We start from the raw sequence: 27,837 nt of genomic DNA, 5'->3' as shown, positions 1-27,837 counted from the left end.
AGTGCAACCTCTATCCTATCTTACTTCCCCACTTGCCCTGTGTGAGTGACCAGGAGCCCAGCTCCCGCAGCCGCATGGCCTGCCTGCTAGCAGCCACCAACCAAAGGCCCCCTGCCCGCCATAGGCTAACATTGGGCCTCTCTCTGCACCCGGCTGCCCCTGTGTCGCTGAGGGTGTAACAACTGTACCTACCTGACCCTGGGAGACCCCCGAGCCTATGCCCAGAACCTTAACTCTGCCAGTTGAGTACTTGCCTGAAAGCCGATAACCTATATTTTCTCCATAGGGTAACATTGACTGGTTTCACATGGAAATTCTTCTAAGTGTCGAGTTTTGATACTTTAAAATATTCACTAAAAATCGGCCAAACAACGAAAACGAAATTACTCACCTGTTACCAGGAGAGATCCAAGTGCTTGATCTTGGTGCCCAGCACTGACCCTGAAAAGTAATTAGAACTGCGATTTTCCGATGACCAAATTTTCCTCCATAGGATAACATTGCCTGGTTTTTGCCAGTGTTGATTTTTCTAAACGTACAAATATTCCTTAAAAATCGCCTGTGTAACAAAAACGATTTCTTTCAACTGTTTACAGGAGATGCACCAGGGCTGAATCCAGGATCCGGCCCTGAGTAAGAAAAACCTATGCATAGTAATTGATATTGTCTTTACTGAAAAATTCCCATTCAGCTCAATGTTATAATTGTGTTTAACTTGTGTTGCCTATCGCAACAACTGTAACTATTGCATCTAAAACTCTATTGCTATTTGAAAGTATTCAACTAGAGCATCTTATTCTAAGAAAGTATTTTGATACCTACTTGTGGTTCTAAAATAAAACTATATATTTTTATATATAAAACAATTGGCCTAGAGTTCAGTTTTTGAGTGTGAGACCATTTGCTTACTGAGTGTGTACAACAAATACTTTAGACTGTCCTCTGATACTGCCCTACTGCTCAACCAAGCTACCACTTTAGAGAGTAAGGTTATATGTAACTTTAACCTCTGTCAAACTTCTGTGGACTCTGTACACACTAAACCTTACTTCGGTGCTGTATATCCAGAGCCACTTTCTTATACATATGGCCTGTGGTTTTAAGTGGTGGCACGTTATCTTTCTAGGTCTGCTTAGCAGCACGCATGTACTGTTACTGTGAGGGGTATTGTATAAAGTAAAAGGCTTGGCGCTCACCTGTTACCATTTGTGAGTTTCATTGCAACTCGCATCTGCTGCCTTCCAAATGGGCAGCAGGAGTCCACTAAACTTCCTCAGTAGTGTTACACAGCCATTGCTGAACGATTTAAACGGTTTATGATTGCCTTATGCTCAATTGCTTAATTTAATGTTCCGTGCATAGTAATTTTTTTTTTTTTTTTTTATGCTACCAGTAAGCTGAATAGCAGATCCAGTTTTCAAACACCCTGCCGTCCTGGGATTCATGTATGCTCCTTCAGGTTCACTTTTTTTCAGCCCTGGACGAATTTCTTCCATTCACACGTGCTTATCTGCAACATGGCTAAAAGATCTTGGTAAAGCCAATAGCTCTGCTTGAGCTATGCTTGGTTTGTTTGGCTAATGCTTGGGTGTTTTTGCATTACGGGCCATGGATTTTTCAGCAAACTTTTAAGTGTATGTGGTCATTTGGTATGGTGAAACTTTCTGGAGCTCATTTCCTAAAAAGATAGATGGCAATGACAGAAAGAGGGTACATGTCTGAACGTCCACTAGATGTTCCACAGGGATCATTGGGCAACAAAGGTGAGGTATGTTCAGAAACTTGCATGAAGGGGATATCCAAAAAGCCACAGTAAAGGAAGGCTGAACAATGCCCACCATCAGTTCAAAAGCACTGACAATACAGATAGCTTTAATCACTGTTACAGTTAACTAGTGGCAAGCTGGGCGGTGCCAAACTGCCTATTTCCTCCAGTGTGAAATACCAGCAGTAATAGAGGTGGCCAGCAAGAGACTGGGAAGACTCAACCATTGTAAAAGGCTCTTGAAATCTGTATCTGGGAGAGGAAGGCAAGGTCGATGTGAAGATTGGCTGCCGTGGATGCTGCAATCCACCAGGTCTCACGGTTGTCGAGCACTGTACGCAATACGACAAACCTTAGCAGGCCCTACCTCTGTACTCAATATAATGGAAGAACTACCAGCATGCTGAGTAAGCTTGCCCTATCCGGTACACTCAATGAATACCCATTTTAGTGTATCCACTTGTGACTTCGCATAGACTTGGTGAAAAGTTCTACTGAGGTTGTGAACGTCTGCTACCATGGCGACTATTGTAATATAGGAGGCCTTCCTCTGCTGTGGTGGTGGATGTGGGACATTTAACAAACTGTATGCTGGAAAACACATCTTCTCGCCATTTAAACAGTACTTTGGTGCTGCATATCTTCAGCAAGTTGTGGTGATTTTCTTTTAATTAAATTATCTTTACTACCTTGGTGCCCTTCTTCTAAACATAGGGGTGATGCTACTTTTTTTGCCAAGTTCTACCTTTTTGTGGAGGCGGAAATGTGGTCTGGATACACAGGTAACTGCTCCATATAACTTTTGAAACGGGAAATGCCCATTGATTGTTCTCTACACCTGGTTATCTTTGGCAGAACTGTGGTGGCCATGCTTTAGACTGCTCCTGTTATTTACAAGTGTAGAACCCAAGTACTAGGATTTTAATTTTGACCGCTTTATTTTTTGTGATTTGCCTAATAGGTGGAGTACATGCTGGTTGCTTTTGACCATGAAAATAAAAAGGTTCGTCTGGTCCTTAAAGGAGAGGAGCTTCTTGAGATACTACAGGATAAAGGAGAGAAGGCTAATCCAAAGTGAGTAACTGACATTTTCAGATGTGTACAAAGCCACGTAACACTGATCTAGATTTTGTATATGATATTGCTTGCTCTTTGTCAAAAAATCAAATCTCTTAATTCAAACAATACTTGCTTGTTGGTGGTAGTCAAATCCTTATTACCATTAAGTTGCACACAATGAGTGCTTTTATTCCTTGTTAAACTGTGTTACAAAATACCAATCTCATTCCTCGGCTGCAAACTAGCCTCCCTGAAAATGGAATCTGATGCTTATTTTCTTGTTTGTGAAATGTTTGATTCTTGTGCATCCTTTAGATCGAATACAGAGTGATGTTCCTTTTATTTTGTATGTACCCCTTGGATCCTGCTTCACTAAAAATGGTTACACAACTTCAAGTGGTGGTATTGTCTGTGACCGAATCCGTGTTTACCTAATGCACATTACAATGACAAACCACTCCATGTAAAAGTATAGTTTGCAAGACAAAATGTAATGGCCCTATAGATGAGCAGTACTTGTCTGTCACAGCAGTCTTCAGCTCCTGTGCTTTGATATTGTACATGCTAGGCATATTCCTGCAGTCAAGAGGTGGACTTGGGCACAAAAACTAGCTGTGGTATTCACTACTGAAACAGGTATCGGCTTATCTTGGGTAATATTGTGACCTTGGAAGGATTGAAAATACTCAGCTGTGTTAAACCGTTTGAAATCCGCTATACCCATGAGAAACCAGGCACTGTCTTTCACTCTATGGTACTTTTTCAGACACGACTTTGAGGACAGTGTCGCTGGAGCCCCTTGTCCTGCTAGTCCTATGGGGATGAACGCTTGATAAAAGCGTAAATACTCATTCGCAGTGTGAGCGTCAGTGGATGTTATATTCAAGGTAGAAAGATGAAATTGGGAGTACACCAGTCGAAACAATTCGTACCAACCTGTCACAGCTGCCTGTATACGACGGTGGCATTGACAAATTGTCGCTCTTATGAGTGACCGATGGAAGTAACCCACAAACACAATAATTAGTTGTATTGGACACATTATGAGCCTAATGAAACATTTGTATAAATACATTGTCTGCGTAGGACTTTCTATGCGCTTCGTTGTGAGGGGCTAGAGTAACACATGTGTTCAGAGGGAGCAGGTGTTGTACCAACCAAAGAATGGACAGGGAATTTCTCCTCTAAAAAACAGGATATTCCAAGTATTGTTACTAGTGTAATCACAACTATTAATATGCCAATTATTTTATTCTTTGTCGTCCAACCCCTCATTGAACGTGGCGTTGCAAATGGCTGTTCCTCCTCATCAATAGGCCGTCCAAAGGGATGCATTATTAAACCAGGAGAGAAGTGCAACAAAATTATAGTAAAGGCAGATGTTCTTAGTGTCTGTCAGAGCCTCACTGGTACAGGCTCCTATTGTTCATCAATACGTTGGCGCTCTTGAGCAACGGCACTGGAGCTTGCTCAGTCCTAAGCTTGTGATGTATCCAGCGTCGATCAGGATAAAGTACCCCCAAAGGGAGACCCTTTGAACTATCCTGTCCAGTATTCGAAAACAAACCGTGCACAAGTCTCACATCACCCTAAACTGATTCCGTTGGTACTATCACAAAGTACACCTGACTTACACAGTCCATCCCTATCTAATCTGACTTATCCTTCTGTGCACCGTCCCTCAACTGAGGACGCAAATTGTACTTGGCAACCCCAGGCACTGTTGGATCAGCAAACAGCGCCTCCTTAATAGCTTGTATTTCATTCTCCAAATCTGTTTGGGTCCAAGTTCGCTTTGCATCACTGAAGGGGACGAACTGAGGCACCTTCTCGCACTCCGTCCCCAATGCCTTCCCTCACCCATTGGTCATAGGGCAAGGGCAGAGGGATCCTGCGGCGTAGATCCAGTTCTTTCGGCAAGCAACCTTCACGGCGGTACGTGTGTCCAGGAGGACCTGTTCAGGTCCCTTCCAGCGGAGCTCTAAACTCTTCTTCCGCTGGAACTTGCAAACCCAAATAAAATCCCCAGGCTGGATATGTCAGAAATCTGTACTCCTCAGGGTTCGGATGATGCAATAAGGGGTCCGCCCCTTGACATCCCCAAACTCCAACTAAAAGTTACAGAGTAGGTAGGGCGACCAAGTGAGGGAAAGGAAGGGTTGGGAACAGCAGGGAGGAGAACCTGTAAAACAAAGGTAACACAGATCAAATATACATACACAATAATGCTTCTCTCGTGAAGTCTCACTAATGGGGCATACATACCTTATCCCCCGTAGTACTATACCAAGCCTGCATTAGCCACTGAGAACAACCAGCCTCCGTTGGTGGATAAGTTCTACAAAACAGAACACAAATACATGAGACCACATATATACCTGACTTATACTCCAGTCCTGTACAACCCTGTGCCTTGCACACCCAAACTCCGGTTTCCCTCCTGCTCACCATAGCTAAAAAAAAGCTGCAAATAGTGAAAACAAAAATGCCAATGGCTCGCTTCAAGGAAGTCCAAATGAAACAGTTCCTTGTGGAGAAAGGTAATTGTGGCACTCTCCGTCCGGGGGCCACCTGAAATGCAAAATCCAGAAGGAACTGAATACGCGCTGTTCCTAAATGGAAAAATACAAATTGCCTAATACCGAAAAAGGGCTTTCAACGGCATATTAACTAGCAGTGTCCTTTGTCCAGAAACGCCCCTAGAGTCCTCGTAAATTAACTTTTCGGTTACAACTCACCACAGTCCCAGTGCACAGCTTGTGCTCCCAGAGATACTATTGGGCCCCGCGGTAACTCACCGCCGACCCACGCCTCTGAATCCAGTGCGCTCTCAATAGGCGCCGCGGTTACCTCACCGTCGTGCCTCAGTATCCAATGCTCTCTCAGTTGGGTGCCGTGGTAACTCACCGCCGTGAGATTCCCGAGTCCCGGTACTGCTCACCAGGGCCGAGTCCTTCTGCAGCAGCGCTGCATCCAAAGAGCGTCTATCCCAGTTTGGCTCCGACGTCCGGTCGAGCCAAAATGCACTCCAAACAATATTCCAGTATCGCGCACGTTGCTAAACGGGCACAGCGTCTACTTGTAGACGCTGGCTCTGCCCCTCCTAGCCTTCTGGAAAATGTAGTTTATCGGCTAGGCAGGCGCCGAACATCGCGATTCCTGACAGGATATCGTGTCCGGGCCCCTGTGGTGCAGCTGGAAGGGAATTTTCAGTTAACTGGCAAAGATAGTCTATCAGCAATGGATACTCCATATCTGAAAACCTACAAGGGCGTGGGACGCCCCAGACATTTGCCGGGCTTCCAAACACGACCTCGTAGGGTGACAATTCTGTCCTAGAATGTGCTGCTGTTCTTATTGACAAGAGCTAATGGTAAAGCATCTGGCCACTGTAACCCCGTAGTCTTAAGAATTTTTGCCAACTTTAGTTTGAGAGTACTGTTGTACTCTGTATTTTAGAAATCTTCGGGTTCACAAACCCTCGTTCAAAAATACCACTTTACCTGAACACCTGGTAAGGAAATCCTGATCCTGCTTAATATTTAAATCGAACTTGCTCACCTCACTGTTTAGAGCATGCGTATGCCTTGCATTACTCTCAACACTATTTTGAACTCCGTATAGGCTAGCATTCACGCTTGGTTTTGACCACCTACAGTATATGGAAAATCTAAGAGCACCGTTTTCACTCGGCGATAGTTCCACTCTTATAATCATGTGCTTACTTCTTTGACAGAGATCGTACCTACCGAGGAACTATCACCTGTATAAACTTAACCTCTATTCGATTTTTGCATGTCACATTATCCTTAAAAAATGTAAAAAACTAGACATTGTGACCCATGACGCGCCGGTACCTCGAATTACACGAAGCCACTGTTTCACTTTTCGGCGCCACATACCTTTTTATCCTTTGTCACATTTTCCTTTAAAAATGTAAAAGATTAGACATTGTGACCCAAGACGCGCCGATACCTCGAATCACACAAAGTCACTGATTCACTTTTTGGCGCCACACACCATTTTACCCGTTCTTATTAAGACATAACTAATGCCAACTTTCCTCTCTTTTATTTCGTGCCTGACCCGGCAACCTTGATGTGGCTTTCTCAATTCATACTGTAACTATACTTTTATCTTATATTTTGCATGACATTTGACACTCTGCCTCTGTTTTAAACATACACCCGTAATGCCGAATTGTGAATATCTACAACTTTCGTAAATGTTGATAACTGATTCTATACGTCACATGATCGCGTCATTTCATTACAAACCTTGGAAACGCTTAATGAATTTAACTTAATACTGTTGACTTCCTTTGACTACTCTGCTCCTATTTGACATACAATTCCTATTCTATTCTATCTCTATATGACCGCTTGACGTCGAATTTAAACAATGTAATTGGTATTATGTTTTCCTCGCAAACATACACCCTGATAACCGGGAATTGTTTATTAAACTGTAAAATGCTCTTTGAATTGTAAATGTTAACCTTCTCCGCCAAATATACCCACTTCTCGTTTTCTACTCTCAACATTCTAATCACATTGCTTATCCGTTCCTACCAAACTTACCTTATTCTGCATAACTTTTTTACTATACTTCTGTCTCCCTCACCAATACACTTCCGTTCCTAATCACACCACACAAATTTGCTTTCCTTAATCTTGTCAATCCGCCGCAAGCCTACCCTGATCCCCTTCTCACTTTATTTCCACTCTCTCTTCTCATACCTATTTTTCCTCCCCCTTAACGCTTTGCTTCTTTACTTACCACCCACTATTATGTACATGATATACACATGACTCACCACACCGTGTCTTAATCAACCCTTGGTTTCACATTGTATATGTACAGCCCTGAGGAAGCCCCAGGCCTGATGGCCAATTAGGGGGCGAAACACGTGTTGGCTGTGCCATCCTTTCTTCTTTTGTAGCTACTAATAAAAAATACAAATATCTGATTCTCATCATCTGATCTATTTGCATCAATTGGATTTTATCCCAATCAACGGAAATTTATACTCTAGCCCAGATACACCCACAAAAAACGTACTTCTCAACCAAGCCTGCTGACTGTGGGTGGTTTGCAGCATGAAACTTCTGTTTTATGTCTAAACCATCGCAAATTAGCTGAATGACCTTGGCATTAAAATGACTTCCGTTATCACTCCAAATCAAACCGGGCAAGCCGAAACGAAAGAACTCCTTCAGGAGTACCTTTTGCAGTCGCAACAGCTGTATTGTCTTTACTGGGGTAATCCTCAACCCATTTACTGAATGCACAGACCACCACCAACCCATTTATTGAATGCACAGACCACCACCAACATATACTTCAAATTATTACACCTGTCCAGCTCTATGTAGTCCATCTGAAGGACCTCAAAGGGGAAAGTAGGTGGTGCGAAATTACCAGGTGGTGTAGGGGTACCCTTTCCAGGATTGTGCATTATGCACACCATACAGTATTTCACTAAATGTGCAGCTGTTTTTGGAATGTTGTCATTCTGCCATACAGGGTCTAACAACTTTTAGCGCTGATATGGGCTAGGCAATGGGCCATTGTGACCACAAGAAGAACATAAGCATCTGGCAACATCCATCTCTGTTTCCCTGACTTGTCAATCCAACATCCCTCATCGTTCAGTTGCACTGTGCTTTCTTGCCATATTGTTAATTATTCTATTGTAGGCTCACTCTGTATCTCCTTCACATTCTCAAGTGTATCTTCAAACATAGTGACTTCCGGCACCCACCTATTGGAACCTGCTACAAACATTTTCTTCATTTTAGTCCGTGCCGTTTCCTTAGCTGTCTAGTCAGTAAAAGCATTCCCCCAACCTACTTCATCAGTAATTTTCCTATGGGCTCTGCACTTCACTATTGCTAACTTCTTAGGGAGTGTCAAACCAGACAAAAGCCTCAATATAAGGTAACTGTGTTGGATCTTTGTACCATGGGAAGTAAGGAAAGAGTACGAGTCCAGCTGATTGTCTTATGGAGACAGCCACAGCCCGACCACTCTTAGACAGCTCGGGAGGGCTCTTGTGACAGGGTCAAGAACAGTGGAAAAATAAGCACACGACCGTTGCTCATCTCTGAATTTTTGTGTTGGAACAGAAAGCGCACAACCAGCCGTCTCACAGACATATAATACAAGCAGCATGTTGTAGTTGGGCGTGCCAATCGCTGGAGCAAAGCGCTCATTTTAGTTGCTCAAAAGACTGCTGACAATCAGGTGTCCAAGGCAGGGGCTCATGCGCATCCTTAGTAGTTAGTGCGAGCAGGGGCTTTGTTAGTAAGGACTAGTTGGGTATCCACTGATGACAATAGAAACTGATACCTATGAAAGTGCGCACTTTTATCTGAGTTTGTGGAACGGGCATTTTAACAATGGTACTGATGCGCTAAGGAGTCCATCTCCTACCCTCCTTCGACAGTAGGTGACCTAAATAGGTGACCTTCTGTTGACTACACTGAAATTTGGAAAGGGACACTATGTCCGTGATGTGCCAAATGCAACAACAATTTACCTGTACTGTCCTTGCAGCCTTGTTCTGTGTCAGAAGCGAGGAGGAGATCATCAGTATATTGGAGCAATACATTACCTGTGGGAGCTCGACAGAATCTAAAACGTCTGCCAGCTAGAGTAAAACCGAACAAATACCTGCTATCTGGATGGATAGGAACCCTGAAGAATGCATTTTTTTAAGTCCATGACAGAGAAGAATTTAGCAGTAGGAGGAATCCTTGTTAAAAGAGTAGTAATATCAGGGACCACAGGAAACTGGGGAACTACTATTGTTAACTTTGCGCAAAACAATCACAAAACTATAAACATCTGCATGATCATCAGAGGGACCCAAAGGTGTCCGTTTTAGAACGGGAAGAATAGGGCTGTTACAAATATTAGAAGTCGTCTCCTCAACCACACCTTTCTCAACCAAATCCTGTACAATTTGCAATAAAGCTCGCTCGCCTGCCTGCGGTATTTTATGTTGAGGGATACGAGGCAAAATAGTATTGTCTTTAACTTGGATCGAAACCAGCGGTATCTGTAACAGTCCCTCATTTGTGTCACCTGTTGCCCAGAGTGGGCTGCACATCTTTAAACTCATCAGGAAGAGGCGCATCTTTGGACAGACACTGCTTAGCGTGTTCCACATCCGGACCCATTGTCATGTAAACACTTGCCGGGGAACAGTAGATCGTAGCAGGCAATTTCCTCAACAAATCCAAACCCAACAAATTCTCTCCACAATTAGATGTCAACAAATGACGAATCCACAGTAAAAGGGCCAATAGTCCATGCATGAGGTTTTGAAATGGGGCTTGCAACTGGTATACCAGAAAAACCTACAGAATCATTATTATGGCCAGACCGAGCCGCCCCAGGGCCAAAGAGCGAGAAATAGAACTATTTGTTGCACCTGTATCCACCAAAAATTCCTTAGCCGAGCCATGCAAGTCCACAGTAACATAAGGACTGCATTGATCTACAGCTATCGGAACTTGTCCCTCACTCTGTCCCTGGCTGCCCTAGCTGTAAGACATTCTTGCCACCTCATCTGTGTCATAGTCATCCTGATAATACTGTCCGCTCCGAGGGTCTTCAAAGTAATTATTATCAGAATGACCCTGGGAGGCTGCAACATTCTGAACCCCGTCCACTCTTCCAGCTCCACGACCCCGTCCACAAGAACCTCATCCTCTGGGGACCGCCACCTTCTGCAACAGTACAGGAAACTCGCTACTCCCATGCCCGTCCTCCTTACAATACGCACACTGATTCAGCCCGAACGGCGTAGTATTAGGCTGCCTGTTGGTGCGGGAAAGTTGTCGGGCAAAACCACCACGTCCTCAACCATTCCCCCTAGATGCCTGCTGCAACACCTTCGTCTTCAAATCCTTATGCTTCTCCGTCCTCTCCTTATCCTCATTTTCCCTATATTCATAATACTGTGCCATATTCAAAATACCAAAGGAAGAGGTGGACCAAGTGCTCTCAGAAGGCTGCTATCGAGTCACTATTTCAGGAAGGAAATTGGAACCAATTCTATTAACGAACAACCAAACACCTCCCTCAATGGACAAATCCTGCCCCCTATAATCCAGAAACACATCTTCAACACGAGGGAAAAAATCAGACCCCCTCATCTTTCTTCTGGCGACAAGCCGTTCACTTGACCCAATCAACCTTTCTCGGTGGAATAAGAGAATGCTTATACTTCATAATGCGGGCTGGCAAAGCAAGTATCTCTGTTTTAGGCTGCTCACCGGGCTTCCTCTCCTGATCCCATACCACCCAATTCTGTCGCATGATCTTGTGTGTGTGGACGTGCCTCCTAATATCAACCGGAACCAATAAACCAAAGAACATTGTCATTACTGTTGTAGAGGCGGCTTCAGTCACTTCTTTATAATATGCAGTAGGATTTTTCCTAGGATCGGGTAACTAAGTCTTAGGAGACAAAACTTCACTCCTTTTCCATGGAGTATAAACCCATTGTTCTTGGAAACGGGCCGCCACACCTGGTCTGGTGACAGTACTGTGTTCCGCCAACTCTTGCATTTCAGGGTGATATATAGGATGAACCTCCTGCATCGGAAACTGAGATACCAAGGTGGGGCTGTTCTCAAGTAGCCTACCCCGGTAAGCAATCAAGGTCGTAATACTGGCAAACTTGATCAGCCCCCATATTAGTGACATATGCATGATCTTTAATATCGTATAAAATCTGCGGGCTGCATTTTTGAAACGCTGCTCCCAGAGACTGATCAGAGTAGCAAACAGCTTAAGGGCATGCTGTTGTACAAAAGGCTCATAATCTTTCATCACACTCCACACATCTTCCACACTGTAAATGGGGTCCCGGGCCCACTGCGCAGCCTGCTTAGCCACTACCTTTTTCTCTGCATCTCCCACTTCAGATCGCACATACGGACCCGTGCTCTTTAAACTTCGTCCAATATCCGTCTCCAAACCTGCGCACCGGAAGGAATCCGGAGGATAAAAAACCAAGGAAGGAGTGACGGGCAGCAATGATGTTGAGGGCTGCATCACAGGAGAAAAAGCTGGTGAGAAAGTTACTGAAACAATGGGCGTGAGGTGGTGCTAACAGTCACAGTTGCTGCAGACGGCAAGTAAGCAGAAGGAATGTTAAGGAGAGAAGTAGACGATGCCACGGCCGACGAAAAAGCAGCAGTAGATACCGTAACCGAGACAGTAGAAGAAATGGTAACGGGCAGCTGCAAAGGCAATGGAACAGTTGGATATAGTTTTTGTGGGGTGTATGGTTGCGGGGGGGGGGTCTATTATCTAATAACTCCTCCACAAAAGTATCTTTTTCTTCTTGGGCCACATAAGATTGATCAATATTCAATCGAAACCTCTTATCTCCACGTTCTCCTGTTTCTCTCTGTGATGTGCTATAGCTTTCCGAGTCCATGTTTGCATTCTCCTTTTTCCTGCCTCCTTTTCCATCTTTAATTGTCTCTGTTTAGCCTCCTTTTGCCACATTCGAAGATAATCAACCATAGACTGCCTACTTCTTTTCGCAAACCACGTTTCCTGTAAAAAACAATTTACTGTTCGTCAAAAGTGCCAGTCAACGGCCACTGCAACTCTGTTTTGTGCCTCGTATATTTGTGCCATAATTTACTAAACATAATAGGCCCAAGACCATGCTTCACATATATATCAAAATTAGGAGTGCCTTCCAGATGCAGAACAACAAGAAACCAAGAATCGACAAATGCCAGGCGATTTCAAGAGACCCAAATTCGTTATGTTGCCTGGCAAAGCAATTGCAAGTGCCTTGATCCCAAAGACGGTCCTCAGACCGAATCAAATACAAGTCAAAATGGTACCATATCCACAAAGAACCAAAACAAATTCACTTGATGTATGCAGGTCAAAACAAATGTATTCTCCACTGCCGATTCTTTACACCAAATGGTCAGGTCCAAGGGTTTTGCTGTTCATGACCCCAGTCAGAATGACCACTGGGCGAGGCACCGCTCGGCGAAACAGAAGAAACAGCTGTGAGTGCAGGAACTCTCTCATGCAGGGATCCCTGATACGTCTGACCCGTCGATGGCCCCGACCACTCCACCCAATCCGCGGGAGGGTCTGGGTCACCCGAAGGAGTCCCCGTTCGGGCGCCAACTGAAGGAAGTGGCCCGTTTAGAGTCACCCGGGTCACTAGCTACCACCTCTCTCTACCTTCCATACCAAATGAAGAGTTGATCAAACAGTAGAGAATACAAACCAATATATATTTATTCAGATACACTCCAGCGGAGCCCTGTCTACCCAGTCTCTTAGGGGTGCTGCAGAGAGGACTGACATCAGCAAACATGGAGATACATTGTGTACAATGCAGAGCAAATGAAGGCACGCCCATAATGGAATTTTCTGAGCAGATGCAGCTAAATGAAGTACAGAAGGCTAGGTTATCTCCAACCCAAGGTCACTGCCCGTGCCTGGCACTAGACTAGTGGAAAAAGGTCTCCTATCTAGTGAGAAATGTATGCACTAATAAGAACAGTGGGGGGGAGGAGCCTAGCGCGCAACCAAGATGGCCGCGTAGGTGCGAGGCTCCCGAGGACCTCCGCGACCTCCTGAATTAATCCTGGCGATATCCTGTCCTTGTTGAGGGGACTGTGTTGGGGAACCGGAGCTGAGGCGCCACCCGTTTTTTGGGCTCGAATCGGACCCCGGACGCCGGTGGGAGCATCGATCGAAGGTTGCGGCCTTCTCCTCGCCGGCCCCCCGGATTGGAGTAGTGGGGCGATCCGGGGACAAAGTGAATAACAGCGGCGAGCGGGGCTGGGCGACTGGCGTACCCCGCACTTTCACTTTCGCTTTTGCGCCCTCCTAGCTCTCAAGCGGGGTCGGACTGCGGAGCGGGGTGCGGTGGTGTGGCCTTGTCCAGGAGCCCGGCTGACCCGCCGGCGGTGGGTTGACCCGCGGTTCGGTGGTCGCCCCTGCCCCCCCCCCCTGGCACCCGTGACTTGGTATAGCGGCCCGTTTGGGGAGCTTGGCACGACGGTGGAAGAGCCACCATGTCCACCAAACAAGATGGCGACCGGGCGAAGGTGAAGACGACCCGCCGTGGCACGGCGCACCAGGCCAACAGTATGGACCGCTACACGCTCCAGAAGGGTTCTCCGGAGACATCGCGTGCATCCCCGGTGGGCCCGACGGAGGCGTCCGCTCATCCGGTGGATCTGACCCTCCGGGACGTCATGGGCGCCATCGCAGAGATGAAGGCCTCGGTGGACCAGCGTTTCGACACCTTAGCGCAAAAAATAGACTCGGTCCTGGTGGATGTGAGCCTTGTGAGGGCAGACTTGTCCAAAACAAACGACCGAGTCGACTCCCTGGCCCACACCACAACGAGCCTCACGACAGACGTGGTGGCCCTCCAGAAGGAGGTGCGCCGGCTTGGCCAGGCGAGCGCCCTGATGGACCGGCGACTGGAGGACTCCGAGGGTCGGGCCCGGAGGAATAATGTCCGTATTGTGGGGGTGCCGGAGGGACGAGAGGCGGAGGCGGCGGATCTTTTCGTGGAAGAGTTGATCCTGACCCATCTCCAGCCCCGGGGGCTGAGTAAGCTTTTTGCGGTGGAGCGTGCTCACCGGGTCCCCGGGGGCAGACCTAAGACTGGTGCCCCGCCGCGGCCTCTCATTGCCCGGATTTTTAATTTTCGGGACAGAGATGCTATCCTCCAGACCTCCAGACAACAGGGACCGGTCAAGCTTGACAACATGGAGGTACATTTCTACCCAGACTTTACCCCGGCGGTCCAGAAGCAGCGACAGAGCTTTCTTGGTGTTAAACGTCGCCTAAGGGACCTGAACCTCAAGTACTCAATGCTCTTTCCAGCTAAGCTGAGGGTAGAGGTGGATGGTCGCACGCACTTCTTCGACCGGCCCGGGGCGGCTGGGGACTGGCTGGACACTCTGCCTGGAGATCGGGGCCGGGGGGGCAGGGGGGGCGCGGCTGGCGAGGGGGGCCCGCCGGATCAGAATTGAGGGGTGACTGAATAGGCCTTGCTCTGGACGTTGTTCCTTCACCATTTATTGATTGCGTATGTTCCCCTCATATGGAGGTCGTGCGGGGTCTGTTGGGGGCTTCCCTCCTCCTCTGGGGGACTAGTTAGTATTTTAGCTATGGGGCGACAGGCACACTGCACTTTGGGGGGGCTGTCTGGGCTCATGCAGGGGTGCAGGGAGGGGGGAGTTTTGTTGGGACCGGGGGGTGGGGGGGGTGTGTTGTTTGTTAGCACCGCAGGGCAAACCCGCTACTATGTTGTTGTTTTTAGGATGCTCGATGGGGGACGACCGATTGTTTCGACGTATGATGGGGGGTAGGGATTTGACTGTGTTGTCATGGAATGTTAACGGCCTGGGGGATAGGATTAAGCGTGGTGTGGTCCTGCAGTACTTAAAACGTATTTCACCAGATGTTGTCTTCCTGCAGGAGACGCACCTTATAGGTAACTCCTTTCATGCAATGAACCGGCGGGGATATCGTTTAGCGGCCCATTCCGGCTTCACCTCGGGCTCGCGGGGGGTGGGTATTATGATCAAGAACTCGCTCCCGTTGGAGATTGATGAGGTGCGCCATGATGAGAGGGGACGCTACACGGTTCTGGTGGGAAGAATGGAGGGTAGAGTGTTTATCTTTATATCAGTGTACGTCCCGCCTGGGTTACAAGCTACCACATTCGCGGAACTGGGGCGCCTCCTTCTGGACCTTCCGAGTGGCCTGCTGGTGGTTGGAGGGGATTTTAATGCGGTAGCCTCTGGGTCTATGGATCGCCATCCCCCTAGGGACCTCCCCCGGGCACAGGCGTGGCTGCCCGGCCTTCTGGACACGCTGGGCCTGGTGGATTGCTGGCGATTAAAGCATCCTGCATTGCGACAGTACACCTTCCACTCGGGTGCCCATGGTAGCCTCTCGCGGCTTGATTACATCCTTGTCCCGGCGGCCCATGCAGGGAGGGTGGGGGAGGTGCGCCATCTGGCGCGGGGTATCTCAGACCACTCCCCATTGTTGTTGCATTTCGATGTCTTCCCGAGGGGGGATGGCAGGGTGGCCCCAATCAATGCATGGTATTTGCGTGACCCCACCATTCGTGCCGATTTGATTAAATCCTTACAGCGATATTTCGATGAGAATGTGGGGTCGGTCTCTTCGGCCATCTCCCTGTGGGAGGCTTTCAAGGTAGTCCTTAGAGGGGAGGCCCTCTCCTTTATCTCCCATGCCCGGCGGCGCGAGCGGGAGGAGGTGACCCGGGTAGAGGCCGAGATTGCAGAACTGGAGGGTGACCTGGGGAGCGGGGTAACAGACGACAAGTTGCATGTTCTACACCTAAAGCAGGCGGCCTATCGGGCCCTCGTCACGGAGGCGGCCAGGGGCCTCAGTAGAGAGCAGCAGGGGCGATTGTATGATGTGGGTGATAAGGCTGGCAAATTGATTGCGTGGTTGGATAAGAGGGAGAGAGCGAGCCGCGTGGTGCCTTTGATTGAGAGTGTTGATGGTGCGTGTGTCACTGAGCCGGAAGCCATTGTCTCCTGCTTCGCGGATTATTTCCGCGAAGTCTACTCCCCGGTTTCCCCCTGCTCGGAGGCAGATTCCCATGCCCTGCTTCGGGACATCGCACTGCCCTCCCTAACGGTGGAGGACAGGGATTCGCTGGACGCCCCTCCCACCTCGGACGAAATTGCCTTGGCTATTCGCTCGGTTGCATCCGGCAAGGCCATGGGCCCCAATGGTATTCCCATCGAGCTCTACAAGCTACGCCCGGATGTGTTGGCGCCCCACCTGCGCGCGATGTTCCTGGCGGCCCACTCGCGGGGTTCCCTCCCGCCGGACCAGCGTCTGGCCACAATTGTGGTGATCCACAAGGAGGGGAAGCCCCGTGAACGGGTCACATCCTATAGGCCGATTTCGCTTTTGAACGCGGAGCCCAAAATCCTCGCCAAGGTGTTGGCCAACAGGTTGGTTGGCGTGGTGGGCGATTTGGTCCACCAAGACCAATCTGGCTTTATACCGCACCGCAACACGGCGCTCAATCTGCGGCGCTTGCACGGGGTGCTCGCGCGTGTCCCATTTGTGCGGGAGCCGGCCATCTTGGCGTCCTTGGACGCCACCATGGCGTTTGATACGCTTGAATGGCCATACATCTGGGCGATGCTGGCGAAATTCGGGTTTGGCCCGGGTTTCATTAGCTGGGTCAAATTGCTATATTCGGGCCCATTGGCGCAGGTGGTAGTGAATGGGCGAGTCTCGGCCCCATTCGCGCTGGGGAGGGGTACGCGACAGGGTTGCCCCCTGTCGCCTCTCCTGTTTGCCCTGGCCCTGGAGCCCCTGGCGGAGTGGCTGCGGTGGCACCCTTCTATCCGTGGTCTCCGCTGGACCCCCGAGCATGAGGACCGTGTGTCCCTCTATGCTGACGATATCCTTCTGTATCTCGCCTCCCCGCGTAAATCACTGATCGTCCTGGTTGATGTTTTGCGCTCATTCGGTCGCAACTCAGGCCTGGTCATCAACTGGGCGAAATCCTGTGTCTATGTGCTTTCCGGGGAGGCTCCGGCCCTACCACGGGACTGTCCGATCCAGATTGCCTCCCAAGGTTTTCGGTACCTGGGTATCTATATCACTCTTGACCCGGAGGCCCGCTATGAGCGGAATTTGCTACCCCCCCTCCGGCGCTTGAGGGAGGACGTGGTGCGCTGGCGGCGTCTGCCGCTCTCGCCTCTCGGCCGAGCGGCCTTGTTTAAAATGATGTCCCTGCCACGCTTCCTCTACGCCCTCCAGAATACTATGGACTTGGTCCCGGCACGCTATTTCCGTGAGGTGGAGGGCCTCCAGCGGCGCCTGTTCTGGGACGGGAGGCCGCGCATTGCTCTGGCTAAATTGACGCTCCCGTGGTACGATGGGGGGGTCGCCCTCCCTGACATTAAACGGTATTACTGGGCCTCCCAACTAGCTGCAATTAATCATGGCCTTTACGGGCCCGCCTTGAACCCGGCATTTGAGATGGATAAGATGCTCCTGCCCGGTGGCGATTACAATCGAGCGCTCTACGCTGGCGCGCCCGACTCCCGTTTGACGGGACCGACGCGTGTCATGGTGCGTGTCTGGCACGCGGCTAATGCAGCTATGGGGTGGAAGGACCGTTTGACCCGGGCGTCACCGCTGTATGCGTCTGAGAGGTTGGGCTCCCTGTGGACGTCGAAGGGCTTCGAGAAGTGGGACACGATCGGAATCAGCACGGTGGGAGATCTCTGGACGAGGGGGGGATTCAAAACTTTTGAGACGCTGCAGGCGGAGTTCCAGCTGCAGGGCAGTGAGTACTTTCGGTACCTACAGGTCCGCCATGCGCTGGGCTCCGTCTTCCCGGATGTCGCATCCATTCCGGAGTCTTCCCCCCTGGAGGACAGAGTCCTAGATGGCCATGTCCCGGACAGCACGATCTCCCTCATATACAAAAAACTGATCAACGATAGATCGTGCCTGCTGACTAGTCTCCGCGTGGCTTGGGTTGCCGACGGGCTGGAGTTGGACGACGAGGATTGGATTTCCGCGGTGGCCTCTCCGAAAGAGGTGGCCATCCCGGCTCGCCTTCGTTTCGTCCAGCTCAAGATCCTTCACCGGGTCTACGTGACGGGGCCAAGGCTTCTGCGTATGGGTTTTGCTGGTGACGGAATGTGTAAGCGTGGCTGTGGTGCGTTGGCGACTTTCATGCATATACTGTGGGAGTGCCCGAAGGTGGAGCGATTCTGGCGTGGTGTGCATGAGGTCCTGCGTGTGGTTACGCGTGTCGCGCTGCTGCCTGAAGCGAGGAGATGCTTGCTGAATGTATGGGAACCGAATGACTATTCGGTCCCGCAGACGCGGTGGGTGACTCTGGGATACATGATAGCCAAGCGCGACATTGCTCAATTGTGGGGATCCCAGAGGCCCCCTGCGGTGTCGGCCTGGAAAGAGCATATGGATTGGTGTATGTTTCGTGAAAAGGTGGTGTATGTGGCGAGAGGTAAGCCTGGGGCGTGGGTGAAACTCTGGGGCCCCTGGAACGCCTACCGCGGGGGTATTTGTGAGCCACCACTGCTACCGGCTGCCTCGCCTGCTCCGTCTCCCTAGACGGCCCCCCTCCCTCGGCTGCGGGCGCGCGGTCCCCCAGTCCCTGATCTATTCCCATTCCCCTCTCCAGAGTTCTGCTGCTGGTTTGGATCCCCCACTTATGGAGCACGTGCTGTCACTTTGGATCGCGGGTTGCCTTGCGGGTGTGGTTTTTTGGTGTTGTTTTGTTTCAAGAAAAGGGAACCGTACTGTGGGCTTGGAGCTGTGTGGCCTGCACCATTGATTACTCCTGTTTCACTGCTCTGCACTGCCGAGAGACTTTTACTGTATGTATGCAATATGCTTTTGTCATTCTAGCGGCCGGCCGGATGGTTGTAGGCCCATACCTGTAACTTTTACAAACTGCAATAAACGGTTTCAAAAAAAAAAAAAAAAAAAGAACAGTGCATTCATTAGCAAAGCAAGGCCCAACCTTGGCAAAACGAAACTTCCCACAGCCTGTTTTCTCGAAGAGGCAAGAAGCAGTTTCGAACATGGTTCAAAATGGCGGCTAAACAGAAAATGGTGCTGCGAATGCTAACTTACATAGAACAGCGTGCAGGCAAAATAACAAACGTCTTCATTCCAACAAGCCTTGCAATAATAAAAAACGAAATTGCCAGTAATTCACTATCCGGACATGCCACATACACCAGGGCATGTCCTACCTTTCACATACACTGCACCCTGCCCACAGGGGTACCTTGTGCCTACCTTAGGGGTGACTGACATGTAAGAAAAGGGGAAGGTTAGGGCCTGGCAAGTGGCTGCACTTGCCAAGCCAACATGGCAGTACTAGACTGCACACAGGCTCTGAAATAGCAGGCTGGAGTTGCATTTTACAGGCTGCTACTGTGGGTGGCACAATCAGTGCTGCAGCCCACTAGCAGCATTTGATTTACAGGCCCTGGGCACACACAGTGGACTGTACTAGGGTCTGACTAGTAAATCAAATCTGCCAATCGTGGCACTTTCACTGTGGCCTAGAGCAGCAGTGTCGGAGTGCCCAAAGCCTCTAGACCAGCAAAACGGAGTCCAACACACAGCAAAAACACAGGAGGCAAAAGCAAAAAAAAAATGCAGGGGAGGCCTATGCCAATGGTGCCAGGTCTAACAGTTGAACACCTTAAAAATTGAATGAAATGGTTTCCAGCAGTTGAATATACTGCAACGCTTTTCTTTGAGTAGCATAGGTGGTTCTTGTATAGATTACTCCTGTTTTCCATGAAGATTTAATTTCTGATGGATACTTCTGCCTGCACTTTCTTCACCTGTGGAACAATCCCAGGCATCTAACTGGATCTGGAAACTTAAAAGCTCTCACATCGCTGGGTGCTGGCCTCACATTGATGCTGGAAGTGGTGTCAGGTGATGTCCCTAAACCTATATAGCACCCACACCGGCACAACAAGGTCCATTCCCATTTTTTCTGTGCCTTTGATGTGGACCTGAAGCTTGCTTTCTCTGAGTCATGAGTTTTCCTCGTACAAAATGTTATGCATGTGTAGTAATGTCTCCCCAATCATTCGTAATCCAGGGGTTCTGAGGGACCGAGGTCCATCGCAGACACTTACTCTATCTGCTTATGGTGCATGGTGTCAACCTAAGTTTCCCATTCCTGTAATTCATGTCAGAGTGTGCACTCTTAAGGCCCCAAGCTCTTCATGCCCAGTTCCGGAATGACTGGCGGAGTCCTTGTCACTTGAGTCTATGTTCCAGATCACCTTCCTCTCATTCCTGAAGCACAGTAAACCCCAAACCTTGAGGTCAATCACCTGGTTTGCCCCAGTCTCTCACAGGATTTTCACTCTCGGAGCCAGAATTGATTATGGTGAAACCAACTGGCTCCCCCCTCCTAACGGCTCCACTCCTGTGCCTCAGTCAACCAGATATTGCAGTTTAATGGACCTCTACAGGCACCACTGTCAGCACTCCCAGATCCATCCGCCCTGGCTCCAACATATCCGTATTTACCGGTGCTGGGATATGGTCCGAGCTTAATTTATCTATGTTCTATTTAGTGTTTTCACTCTGGAACACAGCTACAATGCCCCACTGCCGGTACCACCACAGAAACCTTCGGCGCGGCAACCTCCACCAGCGCAGAGTTTGCAGACTGCGCTGCCTCCTGCACCTACGGGGCCCCCTCCTCAGAAAAGGTCTAGGAGGGAAGCCCAGAGGAGTATTAGCCAAAATTTCATGATCTCTTCTGATCAGACTTTAACCCCCTCAACTTATATGCCTTTGGGGATGATTGAGAAGAACACCAGTGTCCGCTGCAAGGCTTATCCTTGGCCAGTGAACTTCATACTTCGTCAGTGGTTATGTCGTTCCACTCTGGTCAGGAAAGCTGCAGAAGTAATGGACCTGCAGCTGCCATGTGTGGACGTGAAAACGAATGTCCTGAAGGTTCTACGTCCATCGGCCTTAACCTTTGCTTCTTTTCAATGAAGCCCTGGTATAATCTGTTATAGCAGTCTGTGTGAAGCCCACCACAATGCTAGCTAGTGGTGAATAGACTGGTGGCCATGTGCTCTTGACCTGCTCTGGGTGATCCTTCTCTCAGCGCATCTATTACTGGTGAGTTTAGTCATTTTAATTCCTGCTCCTTTGGTCAGGTAACAGGCACAATCCCTACAGTTTCTTCAGAGTGCCCAGCAAGGCACTGGGGCGAACGCTGGGTCTCGGCAGCCTCAACTCCAGAAACACTATTGTCATTTTTTTAATTTTTTTGGGGGTGTCTCCCTTTTTGTCAGCACCAACTCTGCCAGCACCAGGCCCAGCTGCCCCAGAGCCAGCTGATTTCCCCCTCCCCCACACCACCCCAGTAAAGGGGTAAGGGTAGTAGATCTGGCCATCAAGCCTCCTACTCCACCGCTGCCTCATTCTGTCCTGCTCCACCAGGGAAACTGACCTAGTGCACTTACCTAAATCCACGTGGAGCCTACCAGCCTGGAAGGCCATCACTTCTGATCAATGGATATTCTCAATAATAGAGGATTCAGCCTTCTTTTCTTGCAAGCTCCACCCTCTATCTATAGCAATGGTACTGGATACCTCCAGTTTCACACCTTTTCTTCCACCTCCGAGGATGGCTGACGTACACAAAATGGTTTCTTACTTCAATCAGACAGCAAGAATTCCAATCCTGAAGGTACTATGATTTTTAGGCTAGGCCTGCTTGATGGCTTCCTGCATTCTCCTAGTTATGCAGGCATATTGGCACATGAGGGTCCTCCAGGGGTGCCTCTGCAGGCAGTGGCTTCCATATGAGAGAAACCTGTCGGACTCCATCGTAATCTTCCCTAGATTCAGCAAAAGTGGTTTTGTGGTTGAATGAGGTGTATGTGCAGAGCGGCATTTACTCCCCCCTGCACCATGGCTATGGCACTGATGGATGCCGCCACCTCAGGGCTGGGGAGCTCACCTGAGGGATCTGGAGATCAGAGGCCTTTTGGTCTCCAGCGGATAGGTGCTTCAAATAAATCTATTGGAACTGCGAACTAATTTGCTGATGCTAAAGGCCACCCTCCCCTTCATACAATGTTGGTCTGCCCAGAACTTGATGGACAGCACTACAACAATGTGAGACGCTAACAAGCAAGGTGGAGTAGTCCTGCCTCTTTTGCCTGGAAGTGTTGAGACTGTGGGCTTGGGCTCACAGTTGAGAGGTCTTATTAACCTCCAATCACCTAGCGAGTTCTCTGAATAGTAGAGCCGACAGTCTTAGCTGGCGTTCTCTTGCCCATCACAAGTGGTGTCTCCTGCCAGCGGTAGTTCAGGAAATTTTCACCCAGTGGGGCACTCCTCAGGTTGACTTATTCGCCTCCCATGAAATTTCGCAATGTCCGCAGGTCTGTACTATTTGGGGACACTTTTTAGTTGTGGTGGAACTTTCAGCTACATTTATCCGATACCATTGATTACCCCACTTCTGGAGGAGATCCGCCAGGACGCAGCCTAAGTCCTTATGGCCACGATTGACCAAGTACGGTGTGGTATGTCGACCGCTGAGGCTGCCATTTAGACAGGACATTCTTGCCCAATGAACCTGCATCCCAATCTCCGAGGTCTACTCCTTCATGTCCGGAGATTGAGCAGGGACTTCTAAATTCTTTCTGGCTGCCACTGGAGGTGGTTGATGTCATGTTGTTGACTAGCCTCCCCACCCATATAACGCCCCCACTAAATCGCTTTATTGTCGAATAATGGGTAAGTAACTTTGTTGCGTAATGGGTCAGACAGCATGTAGATTCTTTGCAGGCTAAGTTATCTCAAGTTTTGAAGGTTGCACTTTACCTTGCTCAGAGTGTGTGTGCTGTGGGCACTGTTGAGGGGTATTTGTCAGCACTTTTGGTGTTCCTCTGTCTTCAAGAGCAGCCTATTCGGTTCAAATGCCCTATTGTAATGCATTTATATGAAGGGGTTGACTAATCTGTATTTGCCTTTTGTTGTTACTCAGTGGAACTTTAACCATGTGCTAACATTTTTAATGGGGACCCTGTTTGATCCCCTGTATAGCTGCCAGTTATAAATGTTAACTTTGAAAATAGTATTTAGTGGTGGCAATCATTTCAGCCAGAGAGGTCCGTGACTTGCAGGCTGTGAGTTTCTGCTCACCGTTCACCATCTTTGGTATGGAAGCGAACTCTGTCCAGGTGAACCTTCCTCCCAATGAATACCTGCTAATCTTTGGCAAAGAAAGTACCTCTGTAAGCGATCTGGTTCCATTCCACCAGAGTCAGATTGACCACTTTTTCCGTTGCCAGAGGAGTTCTGATAAGATCTCTGCAAGGCAGCTACGGGGGCATCGCTATACAAAAAGCATTTGTGCCTGGATTCCGAAGTGCCTAGAGACAACTACTTCACCAGATCAGTTTTGCAGGATATCCTCATCTAACCATCTATCAACACTTCTCCTTAGAAGGGTACTGCTTTTAAATCTCTTCAAAAGGTGAGAAGTCTGTAGGTAGACTCATCCACCTGAATAGAAAACTACTTTACTGAGGTAATGATCTTTCTAGTACATAACCTGCGGATTCCTCACTGGGCCACCCACACCTCCCTGTTTGATGAATTTGTTTAGAAAAAGTTAATAAGCTGCCCAGATATTTCATTTTTGTACTGAACTGTGCAATGTTGATGCCAGTCCATCTGCTCGTCCTGAAGGCGTAGAAAAACAGATGGAAACTGACTTTGCGCCAGGGTGGGTGCTATATGGTTTCAGCAGCATCATCTGACACCACTTGTGGCGTCTACATGAAGCTAGCACCCCCTACCATGCTGTGAGACCTTTGAAGTTTCCTGATCCACTTTGATACCTGCGAATGTTCTACAGGTCGCGCAATATTCTACAGGTGAGGAATTTGCAGGTAGTTCGAGTATCCATCAGAAAGATATTTACCACAGGTAAGTAACTTCATATTGCATACTAATGTTGCTTGTGTTCATTGTATTCAAATGTTTTTAATCTTTCTGGTTAGCCATCCTACTCTGTGGAGACCAGAATATGGCAGCTACATGATTGAAGGGACGCCTGGTCAACCGTATGGTGGCACCATGTCCGAATTTAACACCGTGGAAGCTAACATGAGGAAAAGACGGCTCGAGGCATCTGCTTTGTTGGAAAAAAATGTTGCCATCTGCACAATTACAGCTTTTCCAAGGTGAGGACCAAACCATAATAGTTTTTCTTGTTATATTAAATGGATATGGCACCATCAAAATGAAATCTTGATATCGAAATCTTACTTTTTGTGCCTACCTGCTTATCCTTCTAACTTTAAATTCTGTATAAATACCTTAATTAAAGATTTACTGTAAAAGCCCAGTTAATCTAGTTGTTTTGTTGTACTTCCACATCTTTACTCTTAGCTTTTGGGAAAATTATGCTATGATTAGGTATTTTGGAGGTAGTTTCAGCTTGATACAAGTCTTGGGCATTGTTCCGAATATGTTGATGAATTGTCTTGCAAGACAGAGAAAATTGAGGTTATTTGCTGATTACTAATTATTACTAATATTGGTGGCTATGGATTTTAATTGTAGGAATTGCGTATGTGCTGAAGCTCTTGGACAGAGATAATACAGTGAGAAAGTTCAAATGGGAACTTAATTACAGAGGCAATTGTGTGCTGCCACAGCATTGTTTTACATTGGTGCTGAAGTTCATGCATTTCTCATTGGTGGCTGAGTGCACCAAATTCAGTACTCAAAATATATAGCACTGCATGTCACCAAGCCCACCTGGCCGTAAAGTAAAGAGTTCATCCACTAGCAGTTTGGGAAGGATGTTCCTGGAGATAACGAGCTACCAGATAGGGAAAGGGGATGGTGGTTTGGGAGGAGGCCAACTGGTGAGTCATTTTACTAATAATGCATTTCTATTATGGGCAACATTACTATAGCGGGATGCCACATAATGGAGACATAAATAATAACTATGTCTGAAATCACTAACCGACTAGTCGCTTCAGTCTGAATAGTACTGCCAGCATTAACCTGGCGTCCGAGGGGGGGGGTCGGGGGGGGGGGGTCGGGGGGTCGTCGGGGGTCGGGGGGTCGGGGGGGGGGGGGGGGGGAAATCCCTCTCCTGGCAGCATACTGCATCTTCATGTAGGCTTGTGCTGCTGCATATGGAACCTTTTGCAAGTATCTCTAAGATCCGTAGTTCTAGAAATCAAGGCTGTGGGAAGACAAGCTGAAGGTGACTGTTTCAAATCTATGGCCTGTCACTTGGTGGAGATCGAATCAATCAAAACATTTGTAGAGCGTGCTACTGACCCATGAGGGTCTCAAGGCACTAAGGGGGGTTCTGGGGGAGCAGCTACTGAGAAGTTTACTATTCTAGCCGCCATCTCCTCTTCAGTAATTTGGAATGGATGTCTCCTTGAAGTGATGAGTATTCCTGATTACTTAAGGAGCCATATCACATTAACATGCTGAAACTGTGTGTGCTGTATCCATCCAGCCCTCAAATATTTTTTTGCTTCAGTCATTTAAGATGGCCATGGTACAAAAGGACACCACAGCTAACGTACTATTCGAAGAAACAAGACCAGGGGACCTCAGACTAAAAGATCCAGTAACCTGGTATTGGTTTGATGCTTGCATGAGAGTTTCTCGACAATGTAAGGCAACCTTGCATGACTGGGAAAGCAATGCCACCCTGACCATCTTTGAATTGGTCTTGCTTATGTACTGAGTTATATAGTGTATATTTCCAGTTGAGGTTGCTCCATGATTTTGCTGATGTTTCAACATCCTATCTCAGACTTAGTGCAGTCTGGTTCCCATTTAGACCTTTCTACTATTAGGGGGTATTCTTTACTGTTCCCCCTCTACCACCCTTTTTCATCCAATAGGTGATCCCTGCCACCAATACTTTGCTTGCTGTCCTTTTCCCCAAACCAGCGACCCGCTTCTCAATAGACATTTGTTACCCTGTGGTTTATGCCTACTTTCACTAAAGCAGGTGGCCTCTTGTGCTGCGGCAAGCAAATATGTATGTAGTCTCTGTCTAGAAACAAATCTCTTAACACATCTGTGTTTTTTCTCCTGTGTTATAAAGTACTTTCTGCTCAGTATCTTTTCCATTATCCGATCCAAAATAAGCTGCTTCTGTTTTTTATTCTGTTGGGATAGCGGGCTGCATTTTGGGGAAAAAAACAGCAACTCTATTGCCTCTGGCAACAGGGAAAAACACATACACTGTTGCTCTTGCAGTGACCTTGTAAATTCCTGCGCAGTTACCCATTATCTTAACAAAATAGCTAGACATATTGTAAAGTCCTGCTCTTCCAGCACATTACCGGTCAAAGTTGCTTAGCAGTCCAGCCTAGACGCACCTGTATTATTAGGACGAATATGAAACCTCATGCCATGTTGTGTTTAGTTATCGTATATGGGAGAAAAGCTCTTGTCATGTCAGAGAATCAAAACTTTCCTCCGTGGTTTACTTTTCTGTTCAACATCCATCAACTTTGCAAACCATAAACCTTTAGGTGCCTTATTGTATTGGAAACTTACCTGTGTGTCTGGTTATTTTTTCTTTTAGATTGGGATGCCCGGGGTTTACTTTTCCTGAACTTGAACCCACACCAGTAGAGAGTGGTGCTTCCAAGTCATTGTTTTTTCCAGACGAAGCAATAAACAAACATCCTAGGTTTAGGTAAGCGTACATGTTTTCTTGAAGCTCCTTTATTGATTTGACGTTATGGGCTTAATTCTATTTTTTTTTATAAGCACATTGTTATTGATTTAAGAATAGTATATTTTAATAGTTTTGTTTATAGTTTTGATATAAAACTAGAAAAAACACATTGTGACATGCATTATGACATATTACACTGCATGGATCACCGTGCCTCGTATAGGCTGTAGAGTTGCTACAACTTGAAAGCCATCAGTAGCCTTGTCAGTCTCTCCCCTCATTAGTTCCCTTCTCATTGATGCCCAATCCTTCCAGTCATCAGCCAAATACTCACCCGTGCGGACCATTTTCATCAATATTGATTGTATAATAGTTAAATTGAAAGAAATATCCATCCCAGAATGCAACGTACAATCTCTCCGGATCTGGCTAGCAGACTTTCTCAACTCATTAACCACCCCCATGATCATTGAGGAGCCCATAGTAGCTCCACCAGCATCCCCAAACTGCACTTTGTTTGTGGACAGCCTCTGGCCAAGTATATGGGTTCTCCCAACTTAGCGTACTAGTTCATTTTAGATCGCCAAATGGAGATGCTTGGAGTGTAGTTGGGTTTCCAGTTGCACACAGTATCTGTTTTTGCCAGTATCATGGCAATTTACACCATTGTACTCTATCCGTGAGGTCCTCCAGGATAACTAAAAGGGCAACTCTT

The 27,837-nt window shown here is 47.9% G+C and overlaps 1 protein-coding gene across 1 annotated transcript in view; it reads left to right on the top strand.

The window, feature by feature from the left end:
• GCLC (glutamate-cysteine ligase catalytic subunit) overlaps nt 1–27,837 on the top strand; it is a 252,101-nt gene that overhangs the window by 66,322 nt on the left and 157,942 nt on the right. Inside the window, exons 2-4 of the mRNA XM_085610850.1 lie at nt 2,727–2,839; nt 24,454–24,636; nt 27,027–27,140. Of these exons, the coding sequence (XP_085466976.1) occupies nt 2,727–2,839; nt 24,454–24,636; nt 27,027–27,140 (410 nt within the window). The remainder of the gene's footprint in view (nt 1–2,726; nt 2,840–24,453; nt 24,637–27,026; nt 27,141–27,837) is intronic.

This window comes from Triturus cristatus, chromosome 6 (assembly GCF_964204655.1).
Source record: "Triturus cristatus chromosome 6, aTriCri1.1, whole genome shotgun sequence".
NCBI classification, from domain to species: Eukaryota; Metazoa; Chordata; class Amphibia; order Caudata; family Salamandridae; genus Triturus; species Triturus cristatus.
The sequence above is the reverse complement of the archived record's forward strand: the minus strand, read 5'-3'. Positions and strand labels throughout refer to the sequence as shown.